The sequence below is a fragment of the Oryzias latipes genome, chromosome 2 (assembly GCF_053564925.1).
Source record: "Oryzias latipes strain Hd-rR chromosome 2, Olatipes_Hd-rR_3.1".
Classification (NCBI taxonomy): Eukaryota; Metazoa; Chordata; class Actinopteri; order Beloniformes; family Adrianichthyidae; genus Oryzias; species Oryzias latipes.
Genome location: NC_136238.1, coordinates 44,812,526 through 44,824,757, shown reverse-complemented (window position 1 = coordinate 44,824,757; position 12,232 = coordinate 44,812,526). Strand labels below are relative to the sequence as shown.

Here is a 12,232-nt window from a genome sequence, read left to right as displayed (position 1 = left end):
AGGTGGAACTTTGGTGCTGCTGTTAGATCGGCACCGCGAGGGATTGTGGGATATCATTCCCTTTGCCTGTCTGGACGGATTTGGGTTTAAGTGTGGGTTTTTGACCAAATGTGTTTAGTTGTATAACTGTTTTAGCTGTTTTACTGTGTTTTGCGGAGTTATTTTGTCCTACTATGCTTACGTCTCTGCACCATGAGTGAGAGTGAGAGGATGATGAGTTTATATAGCACCCCCTACCTCTTTAATGTAATGACAATGATGGAAAATTCTTTAATGAATTATTGCACTCCGTGCATTTCTTTCCGTCCTTTTTATTATAAAAATAAGAATATCTGCCGGCTCAAACTTAGACATAAAAGTTCAAGAAATATAATTAATTAAAATAGAAAAAAGATTAATGGAGTAATGTGACATTTAGTTAAATAAATATGTAAATTTGAGTTGTATAAACAATTACTGAGTTTTATAGACGTAAGAAATTAGGTTGAATAAATCTAACTCAACTACTTGTTACCAATAGAAGTAATTAATTTACGGTAAATTGGCAAAATTGGAAAAGTTATAAATATATATGCGTCACAAGGAAAATGCAGCCGTATTACTTTTTTGATGGACGTATAATCTTCATACGCCGTCATTAAAATCTCCGTCTCACTGAAGTATAGCGCTCTCTTTTTTTCTCTCCACGCGTTTCCATGGTGACTCCGGAAATCGGCGATCCATTGAGAATGTGTTCATGTCCATAGATGATCAGATTTCAGAAGATTTGAAGGATCAAAGACAAAGATGTGAGAAGAAAGTCCAGAATGAATCCACTCTGACTTGTCCTCATGTCTCTGAAGCTTGTGTCTTCATGTCTTCACCTCAGAGTTTCTTCTGGATTCCATGTGGATCAATAATATTGATCATGTTCTGTTGTCATCAGAACTTCAGGCTTTTCTCTGCTGATGATCTCTGAGCTGAACTTCTTGGAGGAATTCCTGAATCTGGGATTTGGAGCAAACAGTCAGAACAAAGGAGGTTTCCATTTCTTCTAAGCTCTGCCAGAAGAAAAGAGCTGAAGCTTGAAGCTGAAGCAGCATTTGCTCCCAGAATCTGTCCTCCAGACCAACAAGTCCCACCACAGCCTTGAAGACGTTTCCAGAAGCAGCAGCAGACTGTGTTCCCATGACGACGCTGAAGTCAGCTGCTGCTCTGCAGGAGAAAGTCTGCAGCTCCTCAGTCAGGAAGCTCTTTCAAGCTCGTGCACATCTGTCAGTGCAGCAGCAGAAAGCCTGTTTCCCTGCAGGAAGTCTGAGACTTTTCAAAGTAAGAGCCTCATGTTGGCAGAGATGGGTTGGATTCTTTGATGCTCCAGTGTCTTTTGGATTCAGGATGAGTTCATGCAGATCTAGAAATCCCACCATGATGATCATCCTTGAGGAATTTCAAAATAAAAGACTTACAATCACTGCTGGATGAGAAATACATTTACTCTTTATTTTCTGTCAATAAATCCTATTTATCAATAAATCCTTGATTGTAAATGATGGATCCAAAGTAGAAAAGAAGTCAAAGTGCTGACTCAGCACAGATCAAAGGAGACACAGATGATTTCCTGGAATGAAGAAAACATCAAACATCATGATGTGATCTGGAACTGAGCTGTTCTTCAGAAGATCCTCCCAAACATGGAAACTGTTGCTGCAACACGTGAAGCTTTGCTTCTGTTGCTAGGTAGATCTGATGGATCAGAAGCAGACTTCTGTCAGCTGGAACTGGGGCTTCTTCCAGACCATGTGACCTCATGGACAAAGTTCCAACATGGTTTCAATGAAATGTGGAGGTTTTCCAGGAAACGTTGCTGCAGTTCCTCCGTCTCATCAAATGAGAGATTTCTCTGCACTAAAGAAGAAAATCAGCTTCAAGCTGCAGAAAAACTGTTTCCATCATTCTGAGGACATTTCTTTAGGCTTCATTTGAAGAAAACAAACTGTTGGAAAAGATGAAAACAGAAACAAAGACGTTTCTTTTTTTTTTTTTTTTTTTTTTTCTAACTTGTCCTGTCCAACAGCTAGGCAGACAGATGAGAGCTGAGGGCCTCTTGGGTTGGACATATTTTACTTTAACAAGAGGGGTTATTCATCTTCAGACAAACCAAAGGTATGTCTGAATAAACCCCTTTTGTAATTGAGGCCAAACTTTATTAATTTCAAACATGTCTGAAAATCTTTGGTGTTGGATCGGACGGAAAAGGAAAGAGGGGAAGAAGAGAGAGGGACGTTAGAGAGAGGGGGGGTAGTGGGTGATAATAGGAGGGGAAGGGGGATAAGACCATGAAGCAGCATAAAGCAACAAGTTTACTGGTTGTTAATCATTATGGTAAGGTTCAAATGTAAAAAAAAAACAAAAAAAAAGGGCGGAGCCTGTCCACACACACACTCAAATGTTATAAACACACCTGTTAGTTGCAAAAATGTCCACCTGTCGACATGTACACAAAACAGATAGTGTTCACACGCATACTTATTCCTTAAAACCAACTAGTGTGAAATATTTCAGTCATTCAGTCTGTTGAGCTAACACCTGTGCACAGGTGAGTGTTTATGTTCTTCTAAAATGGATGGTGGAACGTGAAAAGAACGAGGGAGAGTGCCCAGCCATCCCCAACCCCAAGACCCCCACCGCACCAGCAGCGGCAGCCGGAATCCCCCCAACGCCACACGGGAACCGGCAGGGAACAACCGCCGCCCGGGCGACCAAGCCCGCCACCCAGGCCAGGGCCAGCAGGGCCGCCGCAAGGCCCCCAGAGCCAGAGAGCAGGGAGGCACGGAGGGAAAGAGGGCGCCGCCCCAGCCCAACCAGGAGAGCAGCCCCCCCGCCGCGCCGGGAGAACCCAACGCAGGGCCCCACCGGAGAAGGACGCCCACAGCCCCAGACGAGCACCCCACCACCACCCAGGAGTTCCGGGCATCCCCCCGCCCCAACCCCAGGTACGAGCCAGGACCCCCCAAGGGAGACCCACTCCGCACTCCAGGCAGCCATCCGCCCGGCCCACGGTTGGTCCAGGGAGGAGCGAGGCAGGGGCCCGCCGCCCCCGCCCAGAAGGGGGGAACCCCGGGGAAAAAAGAGGGCCCACAAGGGGTGTTGTAAATATGGCCCGACCAGGCTCGGCCACAGTTGGAAATTTGGCGGGGCCCAGCACTCAGGAGCAAGGACCAGAACCCACCCCCCAGGGACACGAACACCCCCGGCTCAGATGTAATGTGAACCCCCCCACCGCGCGGAGAGAGCACCGCCGGGCCCAGGAAGCCGGCACCCCGGGGACACAGCCGCCGTTGCAAAGGGGCCCGTACCCCCCACCAGGGAAGAGGCAGGGGACAGATGGTCCTAGGTCCCACCTTCCTTGTAAAATGTGTGTGCGTGTATGTGTGTTTGAGAGAGTGTGTGTGTGCATGTGTGTGTGTTTATGTTGGGATGTATATATTGAGGGGGGAGGGGTGTGTGTACTAAGGGGGGTGCGGTTAAAATTGGCGGGTAGGGCACTAAGGGGACGTCTCCTGACTACTCACAGTGACGTCCCCTCACCCTCCCCACCAAGGGGCCCTAAATGTCTAAGGTGCGGTTAAAATTGGCGGGTAGGGTGCTAGGAGGACATCCGCTGCTTGCTGGCAGTGATGTCCAAGCACCCCCCCTACCAAGGGCCCTACATGTCTAAGGTGCAAATAAAACCGAAAGGCTTCATGTGAAGAAAACAAACTGTTGGAAAAGATGAAAACAGAAACAAAGACGTTTCTAGAAGCTGCAGTTACAAAGAACAGCCAGCAGGTGTCTCAGTGTGGGAGTCTATGGAGGTAAAAAATGACTTTTCTTTGGTGAAATTCAGTATTTGGATGAAAGACAAACAGGAAGACAAATCCTTGTTCTTCTAATATTGGATCCAAATGTTGGTAGAAAGTAAAGCAGCAACAATCAAATGAGCAGCAGCTCTTTTTAGTTCATCTCTCACTAGAATGAGATCCAGACTGAAGCTTCTGGAAACTTGGATCATTCCAGCTGAAACTCACTTGGATCACATTAATAATAATAATAATAATAATAATAATAATAATAATTTTACACGCCCATATTTTCAGGGGTTTTTTGTTAAAAAAGTTTGAATATACAATAAATTTCATTCCACTTCATGATTGTGTTCCACTTGTTGATTATTCTTCACAGATTTTACAGTTTTTTATCTATTCTTGCTTGTTTTTATGTACAGCACCTTGAGCTGTTTTCTTTACATCAAAGGTGCTGTAGAAATAAATTTGAATGTGAATCTTTATGTTTGCAGCCTGAAATGTGGCAAAAGGCTGAAAAGTTGGAAAGGAACTTCCAGAAATATTACTGTCTTATCGTTCTACTCCACACAGAGCGTCAGGAGAATCACCAGCCGTGTTCATGTTTGGAACAGACATCTGCACTAAATGTCCAAATCCTGAAAAGAAGATGGAGCTCTGACAGAAAAGGAGAAAACCACAGATGTGAGAAAGCATCAGGAGGAAACCAAACCAGAATGAAACAGATGCTGAGCAGACCAGCAGAAGGAACATCTGAAAGTAAGTGACATAGTTTCCATTGGGAGTCTGGATTTAGTTTGAGAACAATATGAGGAAAATATTTTTGGAAGAAAGGTTTTGTTCTGAACAAGGATGGAAAATGTAGAATAGTCAATGTCCCTGAATGATCACCAGAGAGAGAGAGAGCGGGAAAGATCAGGAGACGAGCTGCTGGAAGATTGAAGGATATGTGTGTCAATCAAAGCAAGATGAACTAAAGGTCTGTTTATTTGAACGAGAAAACCTTTAAGATTTCTGTCTGAACTAATATTTAATTTTCATCAATAACTGATGAAATATGAGGAGAAAATAAAAGGAAAGGAAATCCAATTTTTTTTTCTGATTCTTCTGAAACTGACGTCCATCTGTTCGTTATCCCCAGGCGATAAAAAGATAAAATGGTTGCTATATAGATAAAAATGAATAGAAAAACTGCCAATTTGAAAAAAAAAAAGTATTTTCCATCAATGTATCTCTTGTAGTTCTTAACAATACGATCATCTGAATCAGTGTGTGTTTCTGAGTCAGCTGTTGATGCTGATCGCTCACACAGAGCAGGACTGCGGTCCAAAGTCTCAGCTCAGAGACACGGTTCTCTGTGGAGCAGCAGCGTCATTCTAACAGCCACTGATCTTTTTACAAAGTAGGTTGTAGTAAAATCTCTCTATAAACATTAGAATAATTTCAGACACAACTTATGAGGAAAAGAACTTTATGTTACAAAAGGAAACATGAAATGAAAACACATAGAGCCCCAGCAGATCTCCACAGATCTGTCCAAGTGGGGTTAGTGCACAATTGAGTATCAGTACAAACACAATTGATCAGTCAGTGTGCATGGTTCATCAGATTTTTTTAACCACTGGTACCTGGGGGCTCCGTATATTTCTGAAACTCTTACTCTTTAGGACCCAGCAGCATATTGGCTGCTGCAGCTGCAGTCACGTGATTTCTTGTAACTGCAGAGAAGTGAGTCACACCTATGCAAATACACACACACACGCCCCACAAATACACACACACACCATCCTGATCCTCTGACTGTGGTGCAGTGGCTGTTCACTTGGAGGACAACAGGCAGGTTGAGGGTTTGATTCCAGGAAGGCTCACAGCCTGAATCTGACATCAAATTTATAAAAATGTTGTAAAAATGATCTTTGATTTTGAAAGTCTTGCTGATGACTTGTGGGGTGAAATGAGTGTCTGTGGATGGAACGTGAGCTCGCTGTGTGCATGAGAGGACAACTGGATTTTTCTAAAACTCTTGTTCAATCACCTTGTCATGAACGCTTGGAGGAAATGCAGAACCACAGCTGACATGTAGATTGTCCAGAACTGTTTGAAGGCTCTTCCTTCTTCGTTTCAGCTTTCCGTGCTAAAAATAGTCCAACCATAAAGGTTCATTGTTCACTGATGCTGCTGCTGTTCTAGAAACAAATGAGCAGCTCAGGTTACTTTTGCATAAAAACTGACAAACAAATGTGAAGGCAAAAGCAGAATTTTCAGAATCAGCACCATATTTAGAAAAACCAAACATCATAACAACAAAAGAACTGATACCAACTGTTGAACAAGGGAGAGGGGGGACCATGGTATGGGGTCCTTTTTAACTCAATTTTCACAGAGTTAACAAAAAAAACTCGTCTTTTTGTGATTCAGAACTTCTTTTGTCCACTTTCACTCAGTGAACTAGAACATTTCAGTACATGAACATCTTTGTCTGGATTTTTTTAGACCTGATTTGGTTTTCCCTCAGGTGAACCACAAGGTCTTTCAGAATGATCCAAATTCAGAAATGTTGAAATCAATGTTTTATAATAAAGGATGAAGTCCATGTTGTCCTGGGGAGACAGGTTATCTGTAGAGAAAGTCTCTTTCTGTTTAATGTTTGGCCTCACTTCAGTCTGTAAAGTTTTAATTTCCTGTGGAGTGAAACAGAGTCTCTCTCAGGTTTCAGGGAGGAGCCTAACACAAACAGACACATAAGGGGGCGGAGCTCTTCTCAGGTGTTCCTGAATCAGGAAATGAGGAAGTAGAGAGTTTTCCTCCGTGTCAGAGCAGACAGAGCAGGACTTTCTCCTTCTTCTTGACGGTGAGTCTTTGTGTTTCTGTTGTCTTCTCCACTCATGATGAAGGCCATCTGTGAGGAAGAGGAGCAGCAGAGGAAGAGCTCAGACTGAAGTTTGTCTTCTTCCAAAAAGGTCACTGCAGGTCACCTTTCTGCCAGAAACAGAGCAGAATGCAGCTGAAGGCCAAACTCTGAGTTCTGCTGCTTCTTCCAAACAGTTGGTGACTCTGCTCCAGCCTTCCTCTCAGCTCACATTCTAATGACATTCCAGAGAGGCTGTGGAAGCTCCTCAGTGCTCTGATCTCTGCTGAAGAAGGTTGGGAGGCTCTCAGGTCCTCAGTGCTGAACAACTGCATGTTTCCAATCCTCTCAGTACTGACATCTCCTTCATTTCTGAACTTCTGACAGGATTCTGATGGAACACAGCTGGGAGCTCCTCTCTGATTGGTTCATTTCTTCATCATCTGCTCTGATGATTTGTTTATGTGTTCAACATTTAACAGCAGCAAAGTCAGAGTTGGTAACATTTACGGACAGTTTCACCTCTTTCTCTGAGTTGATGTTGTGGAGGTCAAAGGTCAGACGGAGCAGCTTTCTGCCCTAGAAACTAAGAGGAAGGTTTCAATGCTGAAGAACTCAACCAGACTGTAGGAGCCCTATGGAGCAACATGTCCTGTGGGCGTTGCTGTTTTCATGTTTAGCTGTCCATTATAAATTGATGATGACCTGACTTCAGACAGGTGAGCATGAGCCAAAGGGAGAAATGGTTTTGACGGGAAATGAAGCAAAAGAGTAGTCCAATCCGTTCAGTAGTGTAAATAATAAAAGAAACAAAGTAATGCGGAGTCCATCGGAGTGAAACACTCATTTTTCTTCGTCGTATAGGGAAACGACAGCCATCTTGGCGCGTCAGTCAACTCTGGCGTCGCACATGTCAGAGTATCAAAGGAGCTAGAACTTAGCTTAACAGTTCAGAGGCCTTTAGCTCCTACAGAGACAGCAGCAGGAGAACAATCAGAACAATCTAAAATATCCATCAGAGGTTGAAAGTGTTCCTCAGTACTCGAGTACTTTAGTTCAGCAGCTCCTCTTTTCCTCTCCAATAATATGCTGGACTTGATGCTCTCTTCTGAGCATGTGCAGATGCCAGTGCAATGGTGACTCCTCCATGTGTTTCACAGCTTTTCTTCGTCATGGTTTTTTTCCAGACTCTATGATAGCTGTAATGTTAGAACCAGTGATTAAAAACAAAGCTGGAAAAGTTTGTTTCTCTGAAAACTACAGACTGATCGCTCTGGACAGGATTCTGTGAAAACTGGGAGAATCCTGCTAGACAGGTTTACAGAGTTTGTCAGAATGACTCACACTCAGTCTGGGTTTAAAGAAAATCTTGGTCCTGACGTGTAAATATGCTCCTAAAGGAATGATTTATAAATATAGGAGCTTTAATTCATTTGTTTTTCTGTGTTTTCTAGATGCTTTTAACAGAGAAAATCAACAAATGATTGATGAAACTTTAAAGAGAGGTGTACCTAAATGTGTTGTGTGTATTCTGCATAGTGGAATGCTCAACAGACAATGCAGGTTAAATGGGGAAACCAGCTGTCAGGACCTTTAAATCCACCAATATTCTGTTTGATTTCTATCTGCATGAATTGTCTCTCACACTTAAAGCCTGTCACTCTGGTTGTGTGGCTGGAGATCTCATCATCAACTATTTGACGACACAGTTGTGTTGAGTCCCAGAACTGCTGCTTAACATCTGTTCAACTTATGGTCTGATTAGGATTTCTCAGACAAAAACCAAAAATGTCATTTGCACCTATCAATGCTGTGCTGGTGTGTAATCAGATCAAGTTTGTTGGGCGTGTCATTTCAGCAGACGTGTCAGATGACTCAGACATCTACAGACAGTGTGGAATGTGGCCAAGCCAACACTCTTTCTCAGAAGCTAGAATGTGTGCAGAAGGAGTCATGGTGGTGTTATTTAAAGCAATGGTTTCAACCGGTACCATGACAGATGGTCAGGTGCACTGTGGGAAATTAATTTAACTGATCTAAAAACATTTTCATCTCCAGGATTTCAGCTCTGTGTTCATCCAAACATCCTGATAAAACACTGAGTAGTTATGAATATGAAAGATCATAAAATACTTTTTCTTTGTGTTTATTTGATTCTATTAAAGACATTTTGATAAGATTGACGGTACCGTGATTTAGCCGTAGCTTCAGATCTGTTTTAGGAAAAGTCCCGCCCCTTTAACTGTCTCCACCAATCATTCTTGGAGGCTTAATCACATGTCATCAGTCTGACCAATCAGAAGTGCTTAAAGTCTTCACTTCCTTGTTCTGTTCTGATTCTGCTCATAAAGTCTCTCAGTTCCAACAGAAATACCAGCTAAAGCTCGTCTTTAGCGGTGGAGCTTTCCACAGAATCCGGTGTCAGACCGTGGAACAAGAGAACAAAACAATGAAGCTCAGAGAAGAGAGTCTGTCTGCCATCACTACATCTCCCAGGATGCATTGGGTGACAGCATCTCTGCAAGACAGTGCCTCTTTAGCAGAGAGCAGAACGTTGATCTGATCTGTTGGAAGCCACTCCATCCTGAAGCTGCACTGCTGAGTTCCTGTCCACCAGGGGGCAGCACTCCTTCCATCCAGCTGCAGGAAACCTTGATGTTCTGCAGAATCAGACACGCCCTGTTACTGGGGAACACAGACTCATTCAGGAATGTGGTTCACCGTTGGCTTTGGGATCAAATCTCTGCTTGTTCTGACTTGTTCCCACTCTGACTTCAATCTGCTCCTTTCTCAGCTTCTGCTTCACTTTTAGGATCTTGTGGATTTGAAAGGTTGTGATTCTAACAGACATGGAAAGAAAAGCTTCTCAGCTTGACTGTCAGCCATTTTCCTGAGCTGCATGTGAACAAACTCTCTGTTCCTCTGAGTCTGACTGATGATCAGAAGGAGCTGTTTCCAGGAAATAGTCAGGCCCCTCCCTTCAGCTCCATCAGAGTTTCTGCTTCAGTGTCAGTAGATGAAAGATGAGGGGGGGTCATGCACGTCTGGAAGCAGAAGGTCACATGACCTCACCTTTCTCAGTCACTGAGATCAACAACCTGTCAATCAGCTTGAAGCTCCGCCCCTCCTCTCAGCTGCTGTCAGGTGGTGTCAGGTTTCTTCTTGAACCTGTTCTCTGTGTTCATGAGAGTCAAATAAAAAGACAGAAGATCTTCTTCTTTCTCTGCAAACTCTCATCATTCTGCTGTTTCCAAAGCTTCTTCATTGTTGGATCAACAACATGGAGGACTTTTTTTTTTTTTTTATACACTGTATTTATCCCACGAAGGGAAATTCTTTCTCCACATTTGACCCATCCCCTGGGGGAGCGGTGAGCTGCAGCCGAAACTGCGCTCGGGAGGCGGTAGTGTTAAGGGTCTTGCCTAAGGACCCTCACTGGGTGATGTTAAGTGCTCGCCATTGATATGGTAATTGCCCACAGTACCATTGTTCATTCCCCTCCGGGAATCGAACCCTGGTTTCCTGCATGGTAACCTTACCAACCGAGCTACCCAGCCGCGACTCTTCTTCATCACCTCAACAACAATCAGATGATGCTTGTTGGCTTTTGTTCGAAACATTTCCTGGAATCAAACTGTGGTCTTCAGCATCAAAGTGGTTCAGATCAGCTGACTGCTGCTTCCTGTCAGAACTTTCCAGAACCAGACAGAAGAAAGAGTTTCTGTCAGAAACACAAACCATCATGAAGCTCTGGAGGTCAAAGGTTTCAGTTCTGACTCCAAACCTTCCTGTTCTCCTGTGTGGAGGTCAAAGGTCATGAGAAAGTCTCTGTTGGAGCTTTGAGAGGAAGAATTCATGTCTTTCTTTCTTTTCTCCTCATTCTTTGATTTCTGTCTGTTTTTCTTGATGCTTCTTTTTTCCTGAAGTGTAGAAACAGGAAGTTTGTTGTTTCTGTGTCAAAGTGACTGAATGGAAATGTTGCTGCTGCAGCTCCATGTCTCCCCCTGGTGGAGGAAGAGCAGAAGTGCAGCAGCTGATGGCAGCTTCCTCTGATGATGAGGAGGGTTTCCTCTGCAGGTGAAGGTGTGTGTGAGCTGATGTGGATCCAGTCAATCCAGCAGCATGGATCAGTGGGAGGAACCACAGGAGGAAGCCCCTCCCCCTAAAAGAAGGAGAGATGGTAACCATGACAACCAGAGCAAAGCTCAGAGGTGAGATGAACATCTCCAACTGTCCATGATCTTCTCCATGTCAGAGCTCAGGACTCACACCAGCAACCTTCATTCTTCACAGGAACCAACCTGGACCAGGACCTGGATCTGGATCTGGATCCGGCTTGGGGTCCTTCAGGAGTGACAGATCAAAGAATTATAATCCTAACTTCAAGAACATCCATTCAGGAGTGGACCAGTGAGTGTTTGTCAGAGTTTTTGGAGGCTGGATTCTAGTTCAGATGATCAACAGTTTTCAGATGAAGGACTTGAGGTCTGGTTCAGTTCTGGATCTCTCTGATCAGACTCACTTGGAGCATCATGTGTGTGATGAGATCTTTTCAGTTGAGTCTTCTGAGAGTCTCTGAGAGACATCAGAGATGTTGGAGAAGAAAACATGTTGACTGCTGACTCTGACTGACAGCAGCTCCAGTCTAATGAGAAGAATCACTGCAGACTCCTAGGATTCCGATTTTCATGCTTTCCAAACATCACATTGTTCTAGTTGGACTTTCTGCTCTCAGAATTTCTCCATTTCTACATGGAGAATTGGAATCAGCTTTTCTAGAAAAAAGTCTGGATTGACTGACAGAAAATGCTGAAAGCTGGAAACTGTTGATCCAAACATGTCATGTTATTCCAGACTAAACAGCTCAGTCTGTGTTCATGTCAAAGTCCATCAGCTGTTCATGAAGAAGCAGATCCTCCAACACTCTGATGCTTTGGTGTTTGCAGAGGTCAACAGGTCACACAGAGAGTCCAGTCTGCAGCCTCCAGCTGTGGATCCATGAAGAGTGACCGGTCCAAAGGTGAACCTCCAGACTTCAGAAGTGAACCAGGACCTTCAGACTCACAGTAAGAAGCAGTTTCTAGTGAACAAAGCAGAGTTCAGCTCTCAGCAGGAACAACAATGTTCTCATCAAGAACATCAGCTGATCCATCCAGGAAGGTCAACCATCTGCTGTGAGCGCTTTAGGTCTGAGAGGAAAGAAAAGAGTTGGACAACTCTGGAGGACACAAAGCTCAGTCTGTGAGGATGAAGCAAACAGCTGAACTTTTCTCTGAGCTCAGTCCAGACATGAGCTCCAAACACAGCTAAGGCATCATTTAGACCTTCAGATGGACTAGATCTGCTCTGGTTTCACCTGGAAACACATTTGCTCACATTCAGCACAGTCTGGATCCCAATATCTGAGTCTGAAGATCAGAGAGGATCTGCTCCATGATCAGAGTCAGTCTGGAACTTCCCACTGACTGCTTTGATTGTTGTTCACTAACGTTTCTCCTTAGTGTCCACAGAGAGAAGAAGAGGAGCGGACCCCAGTCTGCAGAAAGAGCCAGAGCTGGTGAGT

General features: G+C 44.0%; 2 protein-coding genes and 1 long non-coding RNA gene across 8 annotated transcripts in view; 1 reads left to right on the top strand and 2 right to left on the bottom strand.

Annotated features, from left to right (window-relative positions):
* Positions 1-12,232, top strand: part of LOC144989024 (NACHT, LRR and PYD domains-containing protein 12-like) — a 166,787-nt gene that overhangs the window by 40,491 nt on the left and 114,064 nt on the right. For 3 of the 6 annotated variants that reach the window (XM_078940690.1, XM_078940699.1, XM_078940694.1), the window contains exons 1-4: positions 10,733-10,880; positions 10,963-11,079; positions 11,616-11,735; positions 12,171-12,226. In XM_078940690.1, the coding sequence (XP_078796816.1) occupies positions 10,792-10,880; positions 10,963-11,079; positions 11,616-11,735; positions 12,171-12,226 (382 nt within the window). In that variant the 5' untranslated portion in view covers positions 10,733-10,791. Of the gene's footprint in view, positions 1-4,394; positions 4,581-6,530; positions 6,673-10,732; positions 10,881-10,962; positions 11,080-11,615; positions 11,736-12,170; positions 12,227-12,232 lie in introns of those variants that run through there. The other 3 variants (XM_078940688.1, XM_078940685.1, XM_078940703.1) reach the window with 2 other exon arrangements.
* LOC144989280 (uncharacterized) overlaps positions 1-12,232 on the bottom strand; it is a 160,981-nt gene that overhangs the window by 64,980 nt on the left and 83,769 nt on the right. The gene's annotated exons all lie outside the window — the stretch shown is intronic.
* On the bottom strand, positions 6,147-6,927 carry LOC144989594 (uncharacterized). The gene is made up of 2 exons (XR_013653857.1): positions 6,797-6,927; positions 6,147-6,720 (listed from the first exon to the last, which is right to left on the bottom strand). It is a non-coding gene; the product is annotated as an uncharacterized LOC144989594 (long non-coding RNA).